The sequence below is a fragment of the Puma concolor genome, chromosome A3 (genome assembly GCF_028749965.1).
Source record: "Puma concolor isolate L17-30 chromosome A3, mPumCon1.1.hap2, whole genome shotgun sequence".
In the NCBI taxonomy this organism is placed as follows: Eukaryota; Metazoa; Chordata; class Mammalia; order Carnivora; family Felidae; genus Puma; species Puma concolor.
Genome location: NC_141669.1, coordinates 83865748 through 83890458, shown reverse-complemented (window position 1 = coordinate 83890458; position 24711 = coordinate 83865748). Strand labels below are relative to the sequence as shown.

Below are 24711 nucleotides of genomic sequence, written 5' to 3'. Positions count from 1 at the left end.
TGCCTTGAAATGTGTTTTAAAACTTCTTTTTTTAATGTTTATTTATTTTTGAGAGAGACAGAGACAGAATGCGAGTGGGGAGGGGCAGAGAGAGAGGGAGACACAGAATCCGAAGCAGGCTCCAGGCTCTGAGCTGTCAGCACAGAGCCCGACGCGGGGCTCGAACTCCCGAGCTATGAGATCATGACCTGAGCAGAAGTCGGACGCTCAACCGACTGAGCCACCCACGCAGCCCTACAACTTGAATCACAAGCAGCTATTGGTCACTTGGGAAAGAATCATAAACTCAAGATGCTTCCGTTGGCCTCTCTGTGTCATGCTCCCACACAAATTCAGTGGCAACTCATTTCAGCTTTCATTGGGCACTGAAAATGTCACAGAATTCCGTAGTCAAAAAAATGCATTATGTAGAAAGCTGAAGTGAACAATAAATTAGAATTAGAAAAAAAAATTGCCTTTTCTCTACCTGGAGGATGCATGTACTCTAGAGACAGGGCAATATTCAGCAAGGGAATCTACACAGAACTACAAAGTAAGCTTCAAAAAATTTTAGGATGGGGTGCTTAGTAGCTAAGTCAGTTAAGTGTCTGATTCAGCTCATGTCATGGTCTCATGGTTCGTGGGTTCAAGCGCCGCATTGGGCTCTGTGCTGACAGCTTGAAGCCTGCTTTGGATTCTGTGTCTCCCTCTCTCTCTGCCTACAACCCCCCAACCTCTATTGTTCTCTGTCTCTCCCTCTCTATCAAAAATAAACATTAAAAAAAAATTTAGGATGATAGCTTCAGCTTGCTTCTTGCATCTATTTTCAGAAGATGAAAATGAGGTCTGCAATAGTCAACTGCCACAAGGTCAAAGTAGCCTGTGGCATAACACAAACGGACACCCTGATACACCCTGATAGCAGGTATAACACACTAGGCTGAAGACATTCAAAAGACATTCTACAATATAGAGAAAATATTCCAAGGAGGTGGTGGGAGATGAGGTTACTTTTCTAGGTGGAGTTCCCTGGAGGGCAGGGAGAGGGTTCATGCTAATGACAGAAATGAAGAAAAAATCTGGAGTGTGGGTAAGAGTACAAAGGATAGCATGGCAACTGTGGATCTGACATGCCCAGAAGAAAGAACAAAAATGAAACAAAAAGCAATGTATTTACTGTCATTTTCTAAAAGGAAACACAGCAATTAATCAAGAAATACATAACAAATGCCTTCTTTGTTCTGCATAGGGACACAGAGAAGCATGACTGACAAAGTCCCCAAAAGGGGCTTTTGCAGAAGATCCATAAATAGTTTTCATACAAACATGTTTTAACTTATCCCGTACTCATATTTGAAAGTATTATATTAAGCCCCAAAGGTTTGAAGTTTGTTCCAATGTGTAAAAAGCATTCCAGGCTCATTGTTTCTCTTTCTCATTTTTTTAAAACCGAGGTATAATTCACATAGAGAAAAATGTACAAATTTTAAGTGTATGGTTTGATGAGCTTTGATAAATGTAAACATCAGTGTAGCCACAGTCCATTGAAAACAGAACATATTCATCACTGTCACTACAGAAAGGTTCTTCACGCCTCCTCACACCCCTCACCCAAAGCATCTATCACTATAGCAGAGTTTTGCCCTCAGAACTCCATAGGAATGAAAGCACGACTGCATGCAGTTTTTGTCTCTGGCTGTTCATACTCAACATGATGACTGAGAATTCACCCACGTTGTACATGTGCTAGCCATTCCCAGCTTTTTACTGCTGAGCACTGTCCCATTGTAGGAACAGACCACATTTTACTCATCCATTTATCTATGGGTGACCACGTGGGTTCTTTCTAGGTCTTGGGGATAATGAATTAAGCCACCACTATGAATATTTTGGTTTGCGATGCTCCAACTCAAACACAGAATCTTGAAGTGATGGCTACATCTCCTTAGACAAATGGCTTTGTCCCTTCCCTTTCATTATCTGGCCTCATGTTTTTATTTAGTCAACCAAACCGATACAATGTCTATCAGATTTCGCAAATATTTATTACTTTCTTAGATTGGCATGATCATCATAGGCATTAAACATTCTGCGTATCCGATAGTCTGTTCTCTCTCGAGAAAGAGTTATTGATAGAGAATGATCATGAGGGTTTATCCATCCATACAAGTCATTAGGGATTTCATCCGGAAAGCAGTTTTCGCTTAACTCCACGGAAGTATTTACTCACAGTCACACTCACTAAGCAGCAAGCGGCTGAACAGCACAGGCCTGGATTCTGACTGCCCTGGTTTAAACCTGACCTCAAAGGTACACAGGTTAGAAAGCTTCACACGTTCCCAGCTGAGCAACCTTGACAAAGTTCTGTACTTCTCTCTGTCTCAGGGTCTTTGCTGGTAAAATAGAGATGGTGCTGGTGCCTCCCACAGAGAGCAGTCATGGAGAATGAATGGAAGTAAAACACTTAGCAAGGTGTCTGGAACAGGACAAGCATATAACAGGCATGGGCTAGTTTGGTCATTATCATTGTTTTTATTGAGCTTTGGCAGGAGCTCCTGCTAATATCTAGCAAATATTATTCTCTGAAATCTTTTAAAGCATCAGAGCTTCTCATATGACTGGGCTATTTCAGGACTGGCCAAGAGGCAAGAAGATAAACTGCCATGGTGCTTTCCAGTTCTGAGATTTCAGAAGTGAGGGAGTGCCCATGTCTTATTAGAATGCTCCACCAGGTGGCACCAGTCACCCCACAGGCCCATTGCTGAATATTTCAGAAAGGGTAACAGGTGAATCCAGACTTATGCTCACTTCTATATATTAAGGACATTTTTTTTTCCCCCTTTTTAAAAAATTTTATTTATTTATTTTTTAGTTTACATCCAAGTTAGCTAGCATACAGTGCAATAATGATTTCAGTAGTAGATTCCAGTGATTTATCCCCTATGTATAACACCCAGTGCTCATCCCAACAAGTGTCTTCCTTAATTCCCCTTACCCATTTAGCCCATCCCCCCACCCAAAACCCCTCTAGCAGCCCTGAGTTTGTTCTCTTATTTAAGAGTCTCTTATGTTTTGCCCCTTCCTTTTTTTATATATTAATATCTTTTGCTTCCCTTCTATATATTAAGGACATTTTCTGCTTTAAGTATCCAGTGAGCAAACTTCTTGTCCGTCCCCAACAGCACTTTAGTTATAGAAATCTCTACGGCAGACTCTTAGCATATGTCAATCTGGTCATTTGGAGGAGTCTGTATCTAATGTGCTTCTCTTTCCTACAAGTAAGTATAAAGGGGGGAAAAGGCCTCAGAAAACACCTAAAAATTTTACTAAAAAAGGCAATATGCCTTTTTCATACACTACTAGTTATTCTGAGCAGCGTGACTATTTGGGGGAAGGATGTTGAACAAAACAGAATATTTGGAAAGAAATTGAGTCCCTCCTAGCTAAATTAATAACAGATGTTAATGATACACATACTTTAAAAAAGGAGAATGAAGTGATGGAAACTCATTCTGCCTTCCCACCATACCAAAATCTAACCCCACACCAGAGATGCCATTTATAAACAGGAAAGGATCTTGTCACCCTACACATCTGAAAATTCCCTTTTGGTGTGATTAATTATACTCCCAAAATACAATGACATGTGAGTAAAAGCATTCATCTACCAGGCCTGTAGCTCTAGTTCTCAGAAGGAACCACACAGATGCATTTTTAAAAGGTTATGGAGAGCATTTATTCATGTTTGCAATTCAAGGTTTTCCAGAAAGTCCCAGTAACACTATTACCGAACTGAGCTCTCATACCCTAGGTTTATCTGGGCAGTAGCAGGACCATCACCCTGGAAGTCTCCAACGAGGACACACATACACACCAAGCTCAGGGTGGAGACTCAGGAGCATAAGAGCTCTCTTCCTCACACTCCTTGTCCCTTCCCAGCCTTCAGGTGGCTGGGGTGGTGGAGATTCGCAGACCTGGGTCTCACTCATCCCTTCTGAACTCTCCTCTGGGGACCTGCCCCTTCACTCCAGCATCATATACCTACCACAGTGGTGCCCTGTTCGAAACTGAGCCAGGACACGTCTGGTCCTAACAGCCTGTTACACACATTCCAACTGATAAGGCCACGTGGGAAAAAATAAACTTTCAAAGAAGTATCCAAGAAATAAAAGTAATAAGGTTTTAAAGTATTCTTGTAAATAAAAATTCTTCAGAGTTCTTTCCTATTTAGTATCAACCAAGGTTGACTTATTCCAGCACTTGACGTTTACATGAAATGTCATAGAGAGGACATTTAAAATTCCACATCAAAATTTGAAGGGAGGCCTTCCCACATTATAATAGTATCAGTATCCAAAACAATACTTTTCCTGAACAAATTCCCAAATATTACAACTGAAGGCACAAATCCAGAGTACAAGGCAAGTACTTCTAGAAAGTTGTCACAGCAAGTACGAAGCAGGTACTTAGAAAGCAGATCTCGTGTACTAAGCATTTTTACTGAGCAAAAGAGAAATCCAAGCTGTCATTCTGTATTTCATAAAAATCAGAGACACTAATTCTACTATAAGAAGTACATCTGGCTGATGTATCAGCATCCTACAGTTTTCATTAGTCCCCCCTTCCTTTCCTCCTCCACTCGCCTCCAACACAGCTATGAGTAAAATGTTAAGTCCTGGACTTTGGTAAAATATTCTGTTCCCCACTGGGAGGTCATGTTTGTGATCCTCTCCTAAGAGCCTACCTCTGGTGCACTAGGAAAGACCCAGAAGCTCTAGAAAAGCCATTCTGGCAAGCATTTGCCGGTCTTCCAGGTCTGTTATGCTAACACAGAGGCCCCTTTGCTTGTCCGGGGTTAAGTGGCTGTTTATAGCCTGGATCTCTCACTATATAGACATGGAGACAGCAGGTGCAAGCAGGGAGATGCGTATGCCTGTAAGTTTAGAGCGCCTGCCTCTAGACCGTCAGCAATTCTTCCCTAATCCCTTCCTGCCCATGGTCTTCTGTTTCCTCCACATACTCTTCTCTTGCTCTGCTTTATCTGGAGGAAGACGTGAGAAGCAAGGAATGACACTCAGTACTTCCTGGAAGCCACGTGTTCACTGTCAGCCAAAAAAAAAAAAAAAAAAGAGAGAGAGAGAGAGAGAACATCTGAAATATGCCCCTTGGCTTTATGACCTATTTTTTCTAGGATTCAGGTGAAAAAGTATCTTGTAGTTTGCAACCATGACATCTATCTTATCTCATATAGAAATAAATGTGCTTAACTGATGAGCTACTATAAATTCCATTGACCTTTTGAAAGAAAAAGGAAAACAAACCACAAATCCGATTTAACTCTGATTCAGTATTTTATGTTGTATTTTGGATTCCGAATTTTATATTCCCTTCATATCCGCTCACCTTTCTTATGCTACTTTTTAAAAAGGGTTCGCATCACTACGCTTTTAGAAAGCACTGCCCTCCAGATCTGAAGGGAGCAGGGATGAGCTGTGGAGGGATGTGCTTCAGGCGGTTTATCCCACGTGGCAGAGGATTTATACAATTCACCCCAACTCACTCAGTTTGTATCCCTGGTGACCAGTAACAGCTTGCGCAACAGCTGTCTAGGTAACTCTGTGGTCACAGAATGGGGTGGGAGTCAAACCACTACTTTGTCTCCAGGGGACTAATTGTTCCAAAGGGCCAATCACACTGCAGAGGTACCATTTACTTCCATTAATACGTCCTGGGTCTACTAAAACAAAGGCTGCTATATTCCTGACTTCTAAGAGGTCCCCGTAGTCTCACCAGCCTGAGGGTCCCACAAGGGATCTAGTCAAGATTCAGAAGCTTTTCAGGCACCTCTACCCAGGAGGGACTCAGTCTAGCTCTACAATCAGCAGAAAAACATACTTCCACTTTGTCACTCAGGAAGAGGTGATTTCAATTATGAAATAAAAATCTTTGTACCCTAATATGCTGCTAAGATGCTGATCTCTACATTTTATGGCTTATCACCCAATGTCAGTGTCCCCGAACTTCCAGATCATGTCATTATTCTTTCCTGTTCACTTAGAAGTCTTACTCAGGCACAACAATTCCTTTATTGATATCACTTTGCCCAGGCACTAGGAATATTCTGTGGTATAATAATTTCCTCCATATAACCTAAATGTTTTGTAATGCGGTGCCTACCCATTCTAACTTCTCCTGCATCTTTCCTATAACCTCCAATATCACAGGGTTAGGAGAAGACCAGTGTCAGCCCCCTTTGGATCTGAAAGTTCTCTGGGAGCCAACATTAAAACAAATTTCAGCACTTGTTTAGGCATTGTAGCGTGTATGATTAGACTCACTGAAACAGGTTCTGTAATATAACAATCCTGACAATTACCATGCACTTGGTTCATACCCGAACCTATTTGGGGAGCACATGGCCAGAGACTGCCTGAAGAGGAATCTGCCCAGCTGCAAGGAGTGGCCACATATGTCCTCTAAGTTTTGCTCTGAGCCTGTTGACAGAGCAAGAAGAATACCATGGACCCCACTCCTTACTCACACCAACAACTGTGACATCAGCATGACTCAGCTATGCATGGAATGCCCCAAAGCAATCTTCTTGCTAATGCCAAGGAGTCTTTCTACATGCACACACAGCCAGCAATGGCCATTTGGAATTTGGGTATCCCCTGTCCTAAAGTCATCTGTCCAAATAGAGAGAGTGTGCAATCTTGTTTGTGGCATTGATAAAGCTGCCACGGCAACCCTGGGCCCAAGCTGCACCTGTCACTAACTGCCCAGCAGAGCACAGAGCATTGGCACAGGCCAGCATGGGAGATTCAGGCAAGGAATGATGAGTCCCATAAAAAAAAAACAAAGAGATTGTATAATACCAGATGCATGGAATGAGATCTCTTCATTTTAAAATATAAAATCTGACCAAAGAAAGCATTATAAATTCAATTCTATTAAATTCAGTAGATGATTATATGCATGGGTCCATATTAAATGTGGTACACAAAAATCCAGCTGGCCCCAAAACCTAGTGTTTAGTACATATTTTCCTAGTGTTCATATAGCATAGCATGTAAGTTTCCATCTTCAGCTTTGAAAGGATAACTTGCTTATTAACATCACCTGAGAATGTCAATATAGACAATTAAAAGGTTTTACAAATTCTTCTATCAATGTACTCAAGCTTCAGGATAATTTATTAGCCCCATGACTGCCTTAACAAAATTGTGCTTCATTGTGGAAATTGCCACTGAACCATAAACTTTAGTTATTCCTGAGAACATCACTTTTTCTGCCCGAGCTAATAAAATGAACAGTAATATTTTGTCCCATCCAACAGAATATCTCTCTGTGTTTTGGGGAAACAAATAGCCCTATATAAACACTAAAGAATTCTGCCCTGAAGAAAATTAAAAGTCAAATTTGAAAGGACGTGTCCTCATAATTGTCCAGTTCAGTTGCTTTCAGAATGGGTCCCAGAATACCATGGGCACCTCTCAATTCCCAGGGGCTATTGCATGAAGACTTGGCAAGGAGGACCTCAGCCCCATACCCACATACAGCAAAGATTCATTGAAAAGAGAAAACCCACTGGTCATAAGCATAGGAGTATATATCAAATGCTTTACCTTCCTATAGAGTTCTCAGCCAAATATAATTCTCTGAATATATTATTTTCTTGTACAATTTAAAAATGACCAACTTTTTCTTTTTCAAAAGCACTAAACACACACAGAGACACATAAGTCTTCGATCAGACTAAACCAAGGATCAGAGCACTTCTGAGTATAAAGCAACTATGCTATCCATAATATGTACTAAACTAACGCTATTACAGTTAACCCTTGAACAATGTAGGAAGAAAAACATGAGGAAGAAAAAATACATTTACAGAACTGTACTGTATTTATCAAAAAAAGAAATCTGTGTGTAAGTGGACCCAAACAGTTCAAACTGTATTGTTCAAGGGTCAACTGTACATAGTTCCCTTATTGGAAAAGATTAAAAAAGAAAAGCAAGGAATGAGAAGAAATAAATATTTACAAACTCTAGCAGACAGCTGCTATTTCTGGGAAGACCATGGAAAAATATAAACCTTCACTAGACCTTTGAATGAAGCAAAGGTAGAATGTGGTTTTCCCTCCCTCCTTGAGGGAGAAAAAAAAATTTGGCTCAGAAAATGGTCAGTTTTAAGATATATAAGGGGTTTAGTCTTATGGAATTATGAATGAAAGAAAGGACATTATAAGTTATGAGACTGAAATGGACCGACACAAAAGGCCACACATTGTCTGAATCCATTTATATGAAATTTCCAGAGGAGGCAAACCCACAGAGACAGAAAGTAGATGATTGTTTACTCAGGGCCAGAAGGAGAAAAAGAGGGGAGATGATGAGGTCTCTTTGTGAGGTGATAAAAATATTCTGGAATCAGAGAGTGGTAATATTTGTACAACTCTGGAAACATATTTAAAAACACTGCATTGTATACCTTAAAAGTTTTTTAATGTTTATTTATTTTTGACAGAGATAGAGAGAGAAAGAGAAAGAGAGAGAGAGAGAGAGAGAGAGAGAGAGAGAGAGAGAGCATGAACAGGGGAGGGGCAGAGAGAGAGGGAGACACAGAATCTGAAACAGGCTCCAGGCTCCGAGCTGTCAGCACAGAGCTGACCTGGGGCTCAGACTCACGGACCACGAGATCATGACCTGAGCTGAAGTCGAATGCTCAACCGACTGAGCTACCCAGGAGCCCTGCATTGTTTATTTTATAAAGGTAAATTTTGTGAAGAAATCCAGGCCCTTGAAAACAAGGTCCTTGAAAAAACAGTGAGGAAAAGAACTGAATATAAGACAAAAGAATGACAGAATGGGTTAAACAGGACTCTGATTTGATGGGTTTTTTTCTTTATTCTTTTTTTTTTTTTTTTTGAGGTCTTTGAATGGAGGATCTGTTTCTGATTATTCTTGTTTTTATTCCCTCTACAGAATTAAGTACAATATTATGTAAAAAGTGTGCTCAAAGGAACTGTGAATTGACCATCGATTAAATGATGAGGGAACACATGAGGAGCTGCCTCTGAAATGATTTAGAGACAACAAAGCTATCCATCCTCTTTCTTTACTGTCATTACCATTTCTACAGAAACACTCTGTCCTTCTTATCTGACATTATAGTATAGCTTAGTCATGTGCAATTTGGTCTTACTATAGTGAAGTTTGTCTAATTTTCTAGAACTGTTATCTTTACAAATCACCTGTGCACTTATGTTTTCGGATTAGACTTCTGGCTTTTACTTCCCAATTAAATGAAAAAGATGGAACATTCACAAGACACACCTAGTTGATTATTTTTCTATTTGTGCTATGATCACCATAAGCAGGCATTAAAAACACTAGTTGTAAAGCCAACTAAAACAAACGCAGGTTTTGCCAGGGAATGTGTTTCGCTAATGCCCATGAACACAGTTAAGAAAACTGAATGGGGACATTGTAGAAAGAGATGTTTTTTACCTGTGATGCCGGTTTGTAATATCATCAGGAGGTTATCTCTTTTAAGATCACCCAGAAAAGTTCACCCACATCCTGATATTACAGTTATGACCCCATTTTACAGAGAGAGTAAACAGGTTAATTTCCCTTCTAGTGCCCTCTTAATACAATATGGATACAGTGAGGAAAGGCTGTGGAGCATGTAGCAGGCGCTCAAGAAATACTGTATATAAATATCATTGTATTACCACTACTAGAAGCCTGAAATCTGAAACTAGAAAAGGAGAATATGAAGATATGGAGGAAACCCATGGCTGGAAATCACACCCTTTGCCCAGTGCGTACCTGCAGCAATGTACCCGCCTCCGCCGGCTTTATAGAGAACATGGCTCGCGAAGGGGGCTGCACAGATGATCAGAAAGCTTGCAGTCACCACGGCGACGACCCCCAGAAGCATCAGGACTGCCCAGAAACCACGGTAAACTGGAGACCCGGGGGTAGGGTGAAGGAGAAAAGAAAAACAAACTCAGATTGTGAACACCGCTTAGATTGTACCAGGCAGTTTCTTTTCTCTTTATTGTTCTGATTTCAGCCATAGCACGGATGCGCACAATCCCAAACCACAGATCCTGAATTACAGTCCAAGGGAAACCTTACTAGATAACTCCATACTCAATGATATCAACCTTCAATCAACTCGTGCTCGGTGTTTGCACCGCACACATGCTCAGTATATTCTAGGAGCTCATTTTCCGGACCAGATTTTCCATTTTAGAGGTGGAGATATTCCAAAATTCTGGAAAGAGTACCTTTGAGTAAGGATCTAATTGGGTCACAGATAGCGTTCCATACGAAACGTACAAAGACATGAAGACGCATTCACATTTACAAACATGGCCTCTTACTACCACTATAATCACTAGAAGGTAATACTCACTCCAATCCCCTAACAAAAAAGTACACTTCTGTTTAGATTGTGACGCCATTGGAAAGTAGCCTTCAGGTAATAAAAATAGAAAGCAAAAATAAAAATAAAAATTTGTACAGACTGAGATTTTAAGTCCGATATATTTAAGGCATACTACTTTCTACCAATATTTTTCTTAGAAAGACTCAAAATGAGAAGTTAGAGTGGTCTCTTATGCATGGACCAGCAAGGCTGAATTAATGGATGCAGCTGGTGATAAATGGGTTGTGAGTTTGGTGATACATAGTAATCAAATACAGAGGAATTCTAATGATCATTTTTGAGCGGGATAATTACCAATCTATTAAACAAATTCATCATTTCCCAAGGGATAAAACACTAAAATAAGTACCTTTTGGTATAAATGAGAGAAAGCTCTGTGAAACACATTAGTCAAGTTACCTTTTTAAAATTTTTTTTTAACGTTTATTTATTTTTGAGACAGAGAGAGACAGAGCATGAACAGGGGAGGGACAGAGAGAGAGGGAGACACAGAATCTGAAACGGGCTCCAGGCTCTGAGCTGTCAGCACAGAGCCCGACGCGGGGCTTGAACTCACGGACCGTGAGATCATGACCTGAGCCGAAGTCGGACGCTTAACCGACCAAGCCACCCAGGCGCCGCCAAGTTACCTTTTTTCATGAAAATATAGACTTTATATAAGAGAGCAAAAAAAAAAAAAAAAAAAGATTTTATTTTTCTCCACAAGCCCATTTGGCAAAGAAAAAAACACGTCCATCACCTGCAATCTTACAGAAAAGAGGATGGGAAGGTGGAAGCGTACAGGGAGAAGCCACTGCAGTTAAATGGGAAAGGCAGGCTGCACATTTTGTGTGGACACATCTGAAAGCCCGGGTACAAGGCCGGCTTGTCCCCCATATGCCGTACTATCCACCTGACAGTGGCTTCCTGGTCTGTGGTGTAGGAATATTCTGTGGCTGCGTTCAGGCTCCACAGGCAGCCAAGCAGTGGAGAAGTGCTGATCATATCTGAGCGTGAGAAGAGTGGCAGACTGTGAGCCAAACATGTGCCGTCCAGGTCCTACCAGAATTTGCTAGAGAATTGGCAAGCTTCACGGTTTACATTTTCATTCACACACACACACACACACACACACACACACACACACGCACAAATATTCCCTTCACATTGGGGAGCCTCACATTTTACATTTGTATTCACTTCATTTGCTTTATTGTCTATCATGTGACAGGTTCTGAGGCAAGTGCTAGGGGTGAAAACATGAATTAGAGGCAGTCCAGTGAGTAAGGAGCCCATTCTGTCGTTCCCCTGATCACGACTAAAACGTGGACCCACATGGCAAACAACTATCTGAGGAGTCTGAAATGCAAACAGTAGTAAGTGGATTAAGGAGAGAAGTCTAGCTAGCCTTAAGGAAAGATAAAATTGGCTACAAAGAGTTTTCTGAGTTTTTCCTTTTTTTCTCTTCCTAGATTGGACCTGAAGGCAAGTCAGATTGGGAACTTTGTAAAAGTGTAAAAGGTGCAAACAGAAAACAAAACAAAACAAAACAAAAATCCCCATATGATCATCATTCTCACTAGATCAGCAGGAAAGGGGGCTGCTGTAAGCCAGAGTATAGGGAAAGTCCCCATGTTGAAGTCTTCTCTTTTTATTCTCCCAGTCCTGTCTTCAAGGCCTCAAAAGTAGATCTGCACTGCTACCCAAGGGGAGGCATGGACACTTAAGATCCCAAATGACGATTTAACCCTTTTGCTATAAGAATGAGAAAAAGGAACCCTCAATTTTCAAAGAGTGAGGGAAAAAAAAGAGAGTTTTTCTCTTTTCTTTCACTGCTTTGCACTGTGCTACAATTGCATGGAACTGGGCCATGGCTCAGGAGGCCAAAACTCAGAAAACCTAATCTTTCCAGCCAGAAAAACTGGAAATGTGGGCCTTGGAAGCTTGAGGGTGTGGGAGAAACCCCACAGATGAGAGGGAGCCAGAGAAGAGAATCTCTAATTCTGTGTTTGAATCTACACAAGTGATGAGCTTACTCCCCAAGTCGTGCATGCACAGAAAATGCCCAGAGAAGTGCAGTGAAGGCTCTGAGAACAAATTACAGCATCAAAACCACCCAAGTACCAGAGCCCTGAGTGGCACATTACCCCAGGCAGACCCAAACAGCATAGCAAAGGCTGTGAAAACAGAATTGACCTTGCAAAGACTCCCACAGAAGAAAAGGACAGACGTGCAGGCGGATCACTCCTTCAAACAACAAATCAATATTCTCCAGAGAAGTTTTTACAATATGCAAAGTCTAGCAATGTATGTTCAAAATGTCTAGGCTATAATCCAAAATTACTTGATATACTAACATCCATGATAATCTGACCAATTCTCAAAGGAATGAGCAATCAGCAGACGCCAACCCAAAGACAGCTCAGATGTGTGAATTCTCATACAGACTTTAAAGCAGCTACTAGAACCATTTGCTATGAACTAAGGTAAACACTGTTGAAATGAATAGATAGAAATTCTTAGAAGAGAAATAGAGTCTTTAAAAAAAAGAACTACAGTGAAGTGAAAAATATAATATCTGAAATTTAAAATCCATGAAATGAACTGAAGAGCAGAATGGAGATGAAAACGAGCAGGCGAAACATGAGGAGAGAGCAGTAGAAATTATCCCAATCGGAATAACAGGAAGAAAAAAAGTGATTGGAACCAAAAATAGCTAGGGTCTCAGAGACTTGAGAGACAATATCAAAAGATATCACATTTGTGTCACTGGAGTCCCTAAGGAAGAGGCAAATAATGTTGGTACAGAAAGAACATTCATAGAAATAATGCCTGAAACTTCCCAGACTTGATATAGATGACGGAAACTCAACAAACTCCAAAGGGAATAAACTAAAAAAAAAAAAAAAATTAGCCCAGAAACATAACAAAATCACTGAAAACCATGGATAAAGAAAAAAGTTTTGAATGTAGTCACAGGCAGGTGGGGGAGGGGGGTGACATATTAAATGCAGGAGAACAATAAGCCCAAGGACGGAAGTTTCTCATCAGATATGATGGAGGCCAGGAGACAGTAGAACATCTTCAAGGTGCCAAAAGAAAAGAACTATCAACCTTGAATTCTGTTTCTAGTGAAGATATCTTTGAGGGATGAAGGTGAATTTATCAAAGCAGACCTGTTCTGTAAAGACATGCGAAAATGGATTTCTTTAGGTTGAAAGAAATGACGCCAGGGTTCACTTGAAACTTCAGGGAAAAGGAAGTGAAACAGAAAAGGTGGATATTTGCATAAATGTAGTCTAGTATTTTTCTCATCTTAATTTTTTTTTTTTTTTAAATTTTTTTTTTTTCAACGTTTTTATTTATTTTTTTTGGGACAGAGAGAGACAGAGCACGAATGGGGGAGGGGCAGAGAGAGAGGGAGACACAGAATCGGAAACAGGCTCCAGGCTCCGAGCCATCAGCCCAGAGCCTGACGTGGGGCTCGAACTCACGGACCGCGAGATCGTGACCTGGCTGAAGTCGGACGCTTCAGCGACCGACTGCGCCACCCAGGCGCCCCATCATCTTAATTTCTTTAAAATATACTTTCCTGTTGAAATGCAAAAATATATTGCCAGCAAAATATGGTAAAGAAGTAGAGCTTTTAGAGTATTTACCACTTCCATGGGATATAACCAGTTACTTAAGTTTCCTGACCAGTTACTTACTTAAGCTTCCTGAACCTCTAACTCTTCTGTAAAATACAGATGTCTGTATCCACTCTTTACAGTTACTGGAGGAATTATTAATAATGCATAGGAAGTGTGCAACATACAATAAGAGATCAATGAATGGCATTTATTTTGTGGTTGCTTTTATTCACATTATTATTTATTTATTTATTTATTTAAATTTTTTTTTCAATGTTTTTTATTTATTTTTGGGACAGAGAGAGACAGAGCATGAACGGGGGGGGGGGGCAGAGAGAGAGGGAGACACAGAATCGGAAACAGGCCCCAGGCTCCGAGCCATCAGCCCAGAGCCCGACGCGGGGCTCGAACTCACGGAGCGCGAGATCGTGACCTGGCTGAAGTCGGACGCTTAACCGACTGCGCCACCCAGGCGCCCCTCACATTATTATTTAAACTGTGCTAACACTATGCAGCGGGTAGTACTGTGTTCAATACTAGGAAAAGTGAATTACTTCCCTCAGAGATCCTTACATACTGCTTTTATGTACCATCGATGTTTGGAAATTCCTTTAGATTACTACACAGGATGCAGTAAAGAAGTTGTGTTTGATAAAGGTCTCTCATACCGTCTTCCTTGGGAAGTTTTCTCATCCCCTAACCTCCAAGAAGGCATTGGGCATATTTTATAACATGTAACTCTATTTCTAAATACCTGAAATACAAACAAATGGGGTCAGACACCGAACAAAAGACAGCTCAGACATGGTGACTTCAGATCCATGCCTTATGACCAACGTTTTGTAAGGATGAGTTGGGCTCATCAGTGTGATCCCTGCAGAACCGGAAAGCTAGAAACATGAGGTGATTAGTAGCAGGGTTGAAGTTGAAGGAAGCATTGGTCATTGGGTCCAAAAGAGCCACATGTGAACAAGAAGGCAGGCATTATGAATTGGGCCACAGACAGGGTGGAAACAGCAGGACATGCCTCCCCACAGAGAAGAGCAGAAGGACTGAAAGAAGGAGAGAAAGTACCTGGTGAGGGAGAGAGAGAAAGAGAGCAAGACAGAAACGCAGATAAATGCTCCCCAGAGTTGCTGTCGTTCCTGAGAGGTGCCAGTTCCTGTCCTGTCATTTGCTCTAACAAAATAGCCTGACTTTTAATTCTGAGTCCCGTGTAAAAGGCAGGAACAACAGATCTGTATTTAAGGGAAGGGGGAACCTCGCGCCTGGAGAGTTGTGAGCATACAGAAATCGCTTCCAAGTGAGTTTCCTTATTGCAGTCACTGTGTGCTTTATTTTTCTGCTTGTGTTTCAGCATTCAAAAGTGCGTAACTTCAGGCCTATTTCAAAATGTTTTGGAACTTCCTGTTCCTTGGCTAATTATATTACCTTGTTTGCATATGTGGCACACTTTGATTCCAGAATTAAAATGTTCACTCGTAATTAAGAATCATCTGATGGAATTGGGTAGGGTTCTTTCACTGTCTGAAGTAAACCTGAGGCAATCAGGCAACCTTCAACATAAAGTGAATTAAGTATATGTGTTTTGGGAGTCAAACATGATATTGGGGCCCTTCCAATTACTAATTGTGTGACTCTGATAGACCACAGTTTTCTAAGATGGAAAATAATATCCTTCACATAAGTTTATAGAAAGAGTTGAGAAAATATAAGTAGCTGCATGCCGTAAGTACTCATATACATTTGCTATTACTAGTATTAATTAATACTCACCCTGTAATAAAATGTCAACAATATAGTTGACACATAAAAGACATCTTACTAATTTCATGAATCTGGGATGGACAAGATTTCTGTTGTAATATATCTATACCTTTTAAATTTTGGCAGGGAGCATGTTTTTGTTTGGTCAGTAGTTTGTATTATTTAAGTCTCCTAGACTGTGAATGTTTCTCAGAGATCACTTCATTTGTTTCCTGGTTCCTTATATGAGCCCGTAAAAACTGAAGTTTTGTCTTTGAAAGCTTTGGACTGTGCCGAGTGAAAACATCTCTAAAAATCCATTTGAACCATTAAGGACAATTCAATGCTTAACTTAATCCATATTGGATTTCTATTAATTCCTATCAGAACATGAAGCAAGATGTACAATGTAAATAGATTTACATGTAATCTATATCATCACAATTTGGATTAATTAAAAGAAAGCTTCATCTGAATCTGTGAAAGTCCAGAATTAACAGCTATTTTCAAAGCAATGGAGTTCTGTTGATTCTAAATAAATTGGTGAACTGACCTAACAAAGTGCCCCTTGTTCAGGTGTTGTAATGAGGATGAGTAGTAATTAGTGTGACAACAGATGTTATAGGGATGGTTCTTCTAGAGTATTCAGCTTATTTTCCTCAGTAGATGAAGCTTTTACCCTGACAGTATTACTTGCACCACCAATTTACTTAGTAATTCCATCTTCGTGGGTCCAGATTAAAAATCATCAGTCTCGGGTATGCTGAAATGTCATGTCACTATGTCCTGTTTGTCACTTCACATTTTATAATATTTTCACTCACATATGATATTTTGTAGTTTTTGTTTGAGGACTATCCTGTTGCTTTTTTAGTGGAGAAAAGAGCCCAGTCATTAGAGACTGTCTAGGGTGTTAAGTAAGAGTGTATTTGGAATGCAAAACTATGTTCACAATGTGTTTTACTCTTAAAAAGTACATAACAGAAAGAGTATTAACTGCATTGCAAATTCAAATTTCAGACTAAAACATGTACCAAGAGGAGCTCATATCCTGGGTATACCTAAAAGTCAAATTCCAAAATGACATTAATTAGGAACTGAAGGGAAACATCTACTAAGCATTCTTCAGGGAAAAAACAGAAAAATCACACAGAACTGTAGGACAATGAAGGCCATGAAATAAAGTGGACTATTAACTGTGCACATCAGTGTGTGTGCATATGTATGAGTGTGTGTGTGTGTGTGTGTGTGTGTGTGTGTGTGTGTGTACACACTTGCACTATGTGTGCAGGTTCCCACAGACCACAGACAGGAAGCTAATGGCAGAATTGGCATCTGTTCTGAATTCCATCTACATGGTTAGTATTTTTTTCCACTAAGAATGTAATAAAATGCACTAAAACCCATTAATTTTGATGATAGAGCAACCTGAAGTTTTAATTCTGGATTATTTTTTTAAGAAGTTCCATTCCAAGACATTCACATCCATCCAGTAATTCAAGCCGGCATCTTACAAGGGACCGCAAAGAGAGACCCTGCCAGGCTTGCTTGGCGAATGGGGGTGTTGTTGACAACTATAAGTTACTTAATTTAGCAAACATATTTCTATGGCTCTCTAGGCACCAAAACCTGCTAGAGTAAGGCACATTCCTTGCCCTCACAAGTTCAGTCCAGTGATGGAAAAACAAGTAAGTTTCACACTGTGTTGATAGGTGCCTCAGCAGAGGTATGCACAGAATATCATGGAGCCCGATGGACCACAGCCCAGAGAAGCCGCTATTTCAGGGCTGAATGGTAACGAGTAAAGCCCTACAGTTCTGATTCTAGTTGAACTGGGTCTTATTTGAACTGTCAGAAGGCAAGAGGGAAGGTCAGTCTAATCACAGTAGGAAAGAGTTCCACGGATCAGCAAACAGAAAACAGCTCCCTGCAGCTGCTTCCCATATGGATGAAGAGAACAGAAAACGAGGGATAGAAAGGTCGTCAAGGCCTTGTGTGCCACTCAGCAAGACAGTCCTTGTCATACTGGTCCTAGGGAGCCCCTGAAGGTCAGTTATCAGAAATTATAGCCACACCTGTATCAGAATACCGCTCCTGTAGCTGTCCAGAGACAAACTGGCAGGAAAAAGAATAGAAGAAGGGAAACCAGTTAGGTAGGTGCCATAGTAATCCAAGTGGGGCCTAAAACGGGCAGTAGGGATAGAGACGAAACAAGCTTTAGTGAGAAGCTGTTGTTACAGGAGCTGAGAACCCAGCAAGAACAAAGTCTATCTTTATGGATTTTTCCTTTGCATGCCGGAACAGCGTGTTCTGTTAAGATAGTAACAAACCTCCTCTTGATTTTGTAATATTACAATGTACACATCAAACCTCCTTCCACACAGAGTGGAGAGGGAAAAGTCAACCCACACGATCACAATTCCAAATTTGTAGTGTTTTGATAGATTATTTTGTTGTGTATACAAAAATGTAAATATTGTATTTGCAGTTTAAAGATAAACTTAAGTGTTATTCATGTTTCAAAACTTGCTATCTTGCCTCAGACACCTCACAAAGCTAGTTCATAAAGCTAATCCTATGTTTCGACACATCCTCAAGCACACAGTGTGAAGTGCTATAAAATGTTTTATAAGAAGCCAAAACAAAACGCGCCACCCCCCGCCCCTCCACCATCGTCAGCAGCAAATGAGAACCTCCAGCATATGTTGCCGTTGCTTTAGGCAAGACGCTTCTGTTACACAGGCCAGCAAGCCTGTCCTGCATCTCCATACACTACTGGTCTTGGCAGCATTGGGCAGGTCTAAAAATACAGTCATCCCTTCACCAAAGCAGAAGGACAGGCTGTACAGTGTGTCCGCATCTGAGCTCTGCAACTGTGGACGTGCCAAGTCACGTGCTCTGCATGGTCCATTGATTTTTTTTTTCCAGAACAAAAAGAACATTGAAAGGCCTGATGGAGTTTATTTACTTCCCTACTGTAAACACAGGCAGTGAAGGAACGGCCGAGAGGGAGGAGTGTCTTGAGCAACCGGGGCAGAGTCCTCACCGTCCATGCCGGCTGTGACCTTGGGACAGTCCCCGAAGCAGGAGAAGCGTGGGTTTCTTCACATGGTTTCGTGGGCTTTCCAGGTTGGAGGGTGCGTCTATGGTCACTATCTTGTTTCTCCTCCTGACCATCTTGGGGGGTGGGAAGGGAGGCTTTGTGGGTGCTGGGCTTGGCAGTAGCAGAGGTAGAAGTGGCGGTGGCCACAGTGACAGGGGTACTAGCACAGTGCGGCTTGACCGCAGAAGCAGCCAGAATACTCAAGTCACAGCCAGGAGGAACTGAGGCACTCAGAAGTGAGGTGAAGGGGAATCAGAATGTGTCACCCCAAAATGCGCCACTTTGGGTAAGGATTATCTGAGCTGGAAGCGAGTAAGAGTCAGTGCATGCAGAAAGAAACCTGGGGGGAGTTTTCATGACCTGGCTTAAAGCAGAAACGTTTGAGACATGAAGTCTGCTCTTCGAGAGGAGTTTTATGGCCATGACAGAGACAGCAAGTCAGTACCAAGATGGGATGGCAAACACATTTACTAACGTACCCTTCCTGTCCATTAGTCTCTCCCGTATAGTTCCTAGTCACCGTCCCACCGTTTACCACCTCTAGCCCAAACCCGTTTCCTCTGTCTTGTCACATCACCATGTTCTTTGTTAAAAAGGCATATAAGCTCTCAGGCTTATCTGCTTCTTTGGCCCTTCTTCTTCTTCTTCTTCTTTTTTTTTTTTTTTTTTTAAGTAAGCTTCATGCCCAGAGCAGAGCCCAACATGGGGCTTGAAATCATGAAAATCACGACCCTGACACATCGAGAGTCAGATGCTTAACCAACTAAGCCACCCAGGCAGCCCAGCTCTTCGTTTTTCCATGAAGGCCTCCATATGCATACAGACTAATAAATCTTTTCTCATCTTCTCTGTCTTTTTATAGTATAATTTGCAGGGCCACAGTCCCTGAACCGAAGGGGATAGAATAAAGTTTCCCTACAAAGGTATTGTATAAAAAGACACTCGGATTCTAATACAAGGGACCAGATTAACCTCCAGCTCCAGGTCTTGCTCTGACCCCTGCTGCCTCCAAGGGCCTAGATTTGCAGCCCCATCCCTGCCTGAGCATCAGAGCCACCTGCAGGTTTCCAATGTCATACCCAGGCCAGGATTCCAAACCAGCCCAATTAGGTGAGAATCTCTCTGGGTGGGCACATGCAATCATATTTCTTCCAGCCTCTCGGAGAATGGAATGTGCACCAGGTTGAGAACCACTGGCCTCTTGGGTCTCTCTGGAGCTGCCAACAGCATTGCGAAGGTGCTATATGCCATGAAGTGGCTCAGCCTTTCCAGATGTCCTTCCCTCTGTCATCAGAGCAATCCCTACTCTGTATTTTACTGATGAGGCTGGGGAGCTTAAGGAAAGTTCCAAAAATTAAAACAGCCACTAAATGACAAGGTCAAGATTTGAACTCAGGGCTGTCTGATCTCAGTCTGAGACACCGTTAGTCTCTGTGTTTCGGGTGTGTGTGTGTGTGTGTTGCAAATAAATTTCCACTGCTCCATCAGAACTTCTAGGTTCAAATCCTCCCACTTTGTTTCCTCTCACCTTATCCTCCAGAAATCCTGAAATTATACTGAAGTTTCCTGTTGGGAAGGGGGAATGCTGTTATGCCTCTAGGCTTTTGTTTCCCCTCACTATAATGATTAAACCTTCCTACTTGTCACTTGAGATCCATTTAAACTGCTTCCTTCCTTGAAGGGACATAGTAGAGTTACTTCCTCACCTCCACCAAAAGGCAGGAGAGCCCTGAACCAGCTAGACGAAAGAGGTAGAATAATAACCCTAACCAGCTGTATGACCTTCAGCAAGTCACTTAGCTTCTCCGTGCCTTAGTTTCCTTTCCTGGAATGTGATAATAATGATACTTATGGTGTTGTAAGAGGACTGAAAGAGGTAAACACTGAGCAGAGTGCCTGGCCCCCTACTCAGTCAGTGTTCTTAACACACGCCAGTCCCTGGACTTAGCACTCTGTGCTGTCTTCTCACTTCTCACATCCTCCTCCACTGCTAGACTGTGAGTTGCTTCAGGGCAAAGACTCAGTCTTGCTCATTTTTCTAACACTAGGGAAAGCTCAAGTTATGCAGCCAAGGCTAGGGGAATATTTAAGGGCCGGGGGACAGAATGAAGCAAACTCATTCAAAACAGAAAGGAATCCATGGTCTCGTCTCACTACCACAATGGCTGGGGAGCCTTTATTACCTGAATCCCTATTAGGGAGAAAGAGGCCCTTGAAAATGAAGAGCTGAGGAATCAAGTAATGACACACTAACACCTGGTGGCTAAGTAAAGGTACCAAGGACTATGTGACTGCCCTTCCCATGCTCCTGAATACCTAGTACATAGAAATCAATTAAGAACATCAGGGATTCGTGTAAGTTTTCCCACTCAACTCTAAAGATGACAGAAAAGAGACACATTTCCTTATTCTCTGAGTCCCTTAAAAAAAATCTGATCTACACCTGAGAAGTTTTGTTATCCTTTATATTAAGTGATGAAAAGAACATTTTTAGAACCGCTTTACTCATATACTTTTTTTTTTAGTGTGTATTTTTGAGAGAGATAGAAACAATGAGAGAGAGTGAGGGGCAAAGAGAGAGGGAGACACAGAATCCGAAGCAGGCTCCAGGCTCCAAGCTGTCAGCACAGAGCCCGATGTGGGACTTGAACTCAGGAACCATGAGATCATGACCTGAGCCAAAGTTGGACACTTAACAGACTGAGCAACCCAGGCTTCCCTATTCATATAGTTTTTTAACATTAAATTTGAACCTGCTTGCCCAAATCTTTTGTACAGACAATAGAAAATAATTGCAGCAAAGACTTGCTTACTTAGCTGTAAGTATTGTATTATTATTATCCTAGGACTCCTGACTCTTCATGTTCTTATCTTTCAGATGGTTTGACTCCACAAATCTCTAACATCTTAGAACCACATTTCTCCAGGGAATTTTGTGATATTTTATCATATTGACATTATATATCTAAGAACCTTTTCTTAGAGATGTGACTCAAAAGTAGTTTCCACTATTTCCACATCAGGAAAGTTGGTTTAGGAATTCCATAACAATAAAATGACTTGATATGTCCCTCTATTTTTATCACAAAACACCCAACCAAAGAAGTGATTAACAACTAAACTGAATTCCACTCTTTCGCTTACCTATGCTCAGACATTGATCGAAAAATATCTACCTTGTATCAGGCACTATGCTAGGTAAGCACTTATTGGTGATATTCCATGAATAAAAGTCAATATGTTATCAAGCAGTCTAATAGGAGAGAATTGCACAATCTGATGGTTATTGGCTATGCCAAGTGCAAGGAGAGAATGCAATGAATGGCGTATTACACAAGAATAGAGTAATGGTATTTGACCCAATCTTGGCATATTGCAGAGGGCTTCCTGGAGGAAGTGATGCTTAGAGGGGAGAGTTGGCATGCAGAAAATGGAGGCAGAAAGCACAAAGGAGACCAAGGCGGAATGCAGGTGTGTGCAAGGAGCTTAGTGTGAAAGCACAGAGAGAGCAAACCTTTGGTGGCAGGGGAAGTGGCTAGAGAAAAAGGTAGGAGGCAGATCACAACGGTCCATGTAGGATACAGTCATTTTCCAGTGGAATATTTTTGGCCCATGTTATGTAAAACTTTCCCTACAAATGACGTAAAAAATCACTGATTAACGTAAATCAAAATAGGCTTTTTGTCCCCACAAAGCTTCTGTCTATCAATAATCAAACCATTGGCGGGAGGTTTACAGTCTGGATTGTGGGGGGCAGTGTGTTCAGTGAGAAAGACAAAGATAAAAACAGAAAAACACAAACCCCTTTTCTTTCTTATAGAAATTTGTATTTTCCTGGTTTTGTTTTTCTGAAGGAGTAAAATATCATGATGCAACCACAAAAAATATCTGACCATACTTCTGGGAAACTAGCCTGCCCTGTGGCGAAAATTAAATGGACAAAGAAAGCTTTTCAAGGAATTAGGATAAAAGAGAAATGAAGCAACCAAGTTTCTAGGAAGACAATGAAGGGATGACAGTCACCACCAGCTGCCGGGATGACAGGATTCAGCAGGCAACTAGTGGCCTGTCCCTGCCAGCAAATGCCTTGGAAAACTACGTGACCAGCTCTGGAGAAGATCATGCGTGGTTCGGGATGGGAATCCCGCACACAAGGAGTGTTAGCACAGTCAGCAAAGGTGAGTGTCACATGGGGACAGACGACATAGCTGGCAAGCCGCCAGCATCTCGGCAGGGCAATGCCTCCATTCCCTCCAGAACAAACGTTTGCACTTTGCTCGCCCATGAACAGACTGACAGTCGTATTTTCTCCACTTAGCAAGAAACACGACCTTTGGTGTTCAAGGTCGGCATCCACCAAGTATAGTACATAAACCCTTCTCGGGCATCTTTCAATGACTCGGCATCCTCTAGGGGTCAATCTGAGGGAACGTGTCAGAAATGCTTACTGGCCTTGAGTTCTCACAGAACTGCCAACTATTTGCTGTGTGTGCCTTAGAAGCCAGCCACGTAACCAGCCTCCCTAATTTTCTGTTTGATTCTTAATAAAGAGGTAGCCATCTCAAGTCTCATCTCCAGCTCTTCCAGTTAGAGTCCTGGCAAGCATATGGTCGATATTTCCCTTTGATAATGAACTGCACAGATTGAACTTCCAAGTCTCCCCTTGAAAGGACCAGCCTTCCAAAATTGCCCATTTTAAGCAGAAATTCATCGAGAAGATCAAACATAGCATCCCCACAGCTTCTCTGTACATGGTCTAGTGGGGGATTTGGTTTTATTTATTTATTTGCAGTGATAGGATACATCTTTGGAAAACTTCCCTCTCTAGCTACTCAACATAGCAAACTGTTACAGCAAATACCCTTCTTATTGCATAACAACAGCTGTTGCTCTGGAAACAAGTTAACCCTTTGCTTTCCATAAAACGTATCTATATCTTCCCTTAAAAATACTGAATCAATGCTCCGTGGGTGTGAAGAATAGCCTTGGCCACGCACAGCCCTGAAGCAATGAATTTGTGGACTAGGAAAAACACTCTAAAGATCAATCATATTTTAAAATAAATATATTTAAAAGTCACTTTGGTTTTACTTCTGTACCCCTAGACTTGTTTGTAAAGAGTAATAAGTAGTAAAAGAAAAACCGACATTGGCTCACCACACCAAAACTAAAAAGTGAAAGAACAGATTATGTAATTAAGCAATGGATTTTGTTTCAAAGTATGTATTGCTTGCTAGGTAAATGAAACATAATTTCTCCTACAATGTTATCAAGAAGGTGGTTATGGAGAAGCAGGCAGCTCATTGCAGAGCCTGATCTTTGGGGTGAGAAACTTAAACACTCTCAGTTTCCTTGGCTTTGAGATGGCAGCAATAAATCCTACCTCGTAGTGCTGTCACCAGATCCAGGGAGCTATCTATGTAACGTCAAGTAAGTGGGCGAGCACCAGGATGGGCTCCCCTCAATCCATTTAACTTGTAATCAGAAATGAAATACGCCATTCTGTTGTGATAAGAATGATTTTGATAAAATAAATAAAATTAATTATTATCTATTATACATTAATATTTATTAAGAAATCAATATTTTATTGACACAATAAATAAAAATAACAAATAAAATGTTCCTTTAACATCTGTTAATAGTCTAGTGGGTTTAAATAAGCAGAAATAAGGAGAGAAACAAATAGCTTTGAAGGAATTATGATGGTGTCTCTGGGAAATGTATCGCCTCAATGACTGACAAATTCATTTGTTCTCATTCATGCCAGCACTGGAATTTATCAAGTAGTATTTGTGTTCATCATTCATACATCA

At 41.2% G+C, this 24711-nt stretch overlaps 1 protein-coding gene across 2 annotated transcripts in view; it reads right to left on the bottom strand.

The window, feature by feature from the left end:
• TMEM182 (transmembrane protein 182) overlaps window positions 1-24711 on the bottom strand; it is a 53737-nt gene that overhangs the window by 7523 nt on the left and 21503 nt on the right. Inside the window, exons 4-5 of one of the 2 annotated variants that reach the window (XM_086701443.1) lie at window positions 9811-9948; window positions 3702-6473 (exon numbers count right to left, since the gene is read on the bottom strand). In XM_086701443.1, coding sequence (XP_086557569.1) covers window positions 6352-6473; window positions 9811-9948 — 260 coding nt within the window. In that variant the 3' untranslated portion in view covers window positions 3702-6351. Of the gene's footprint in view, window positions 1-3701; window positions 6474-9810; window positions 9949-24711 lie in introns of those variants that run through there. The other variant, XM_025932521.2, reaches the window with a different exon arrangement.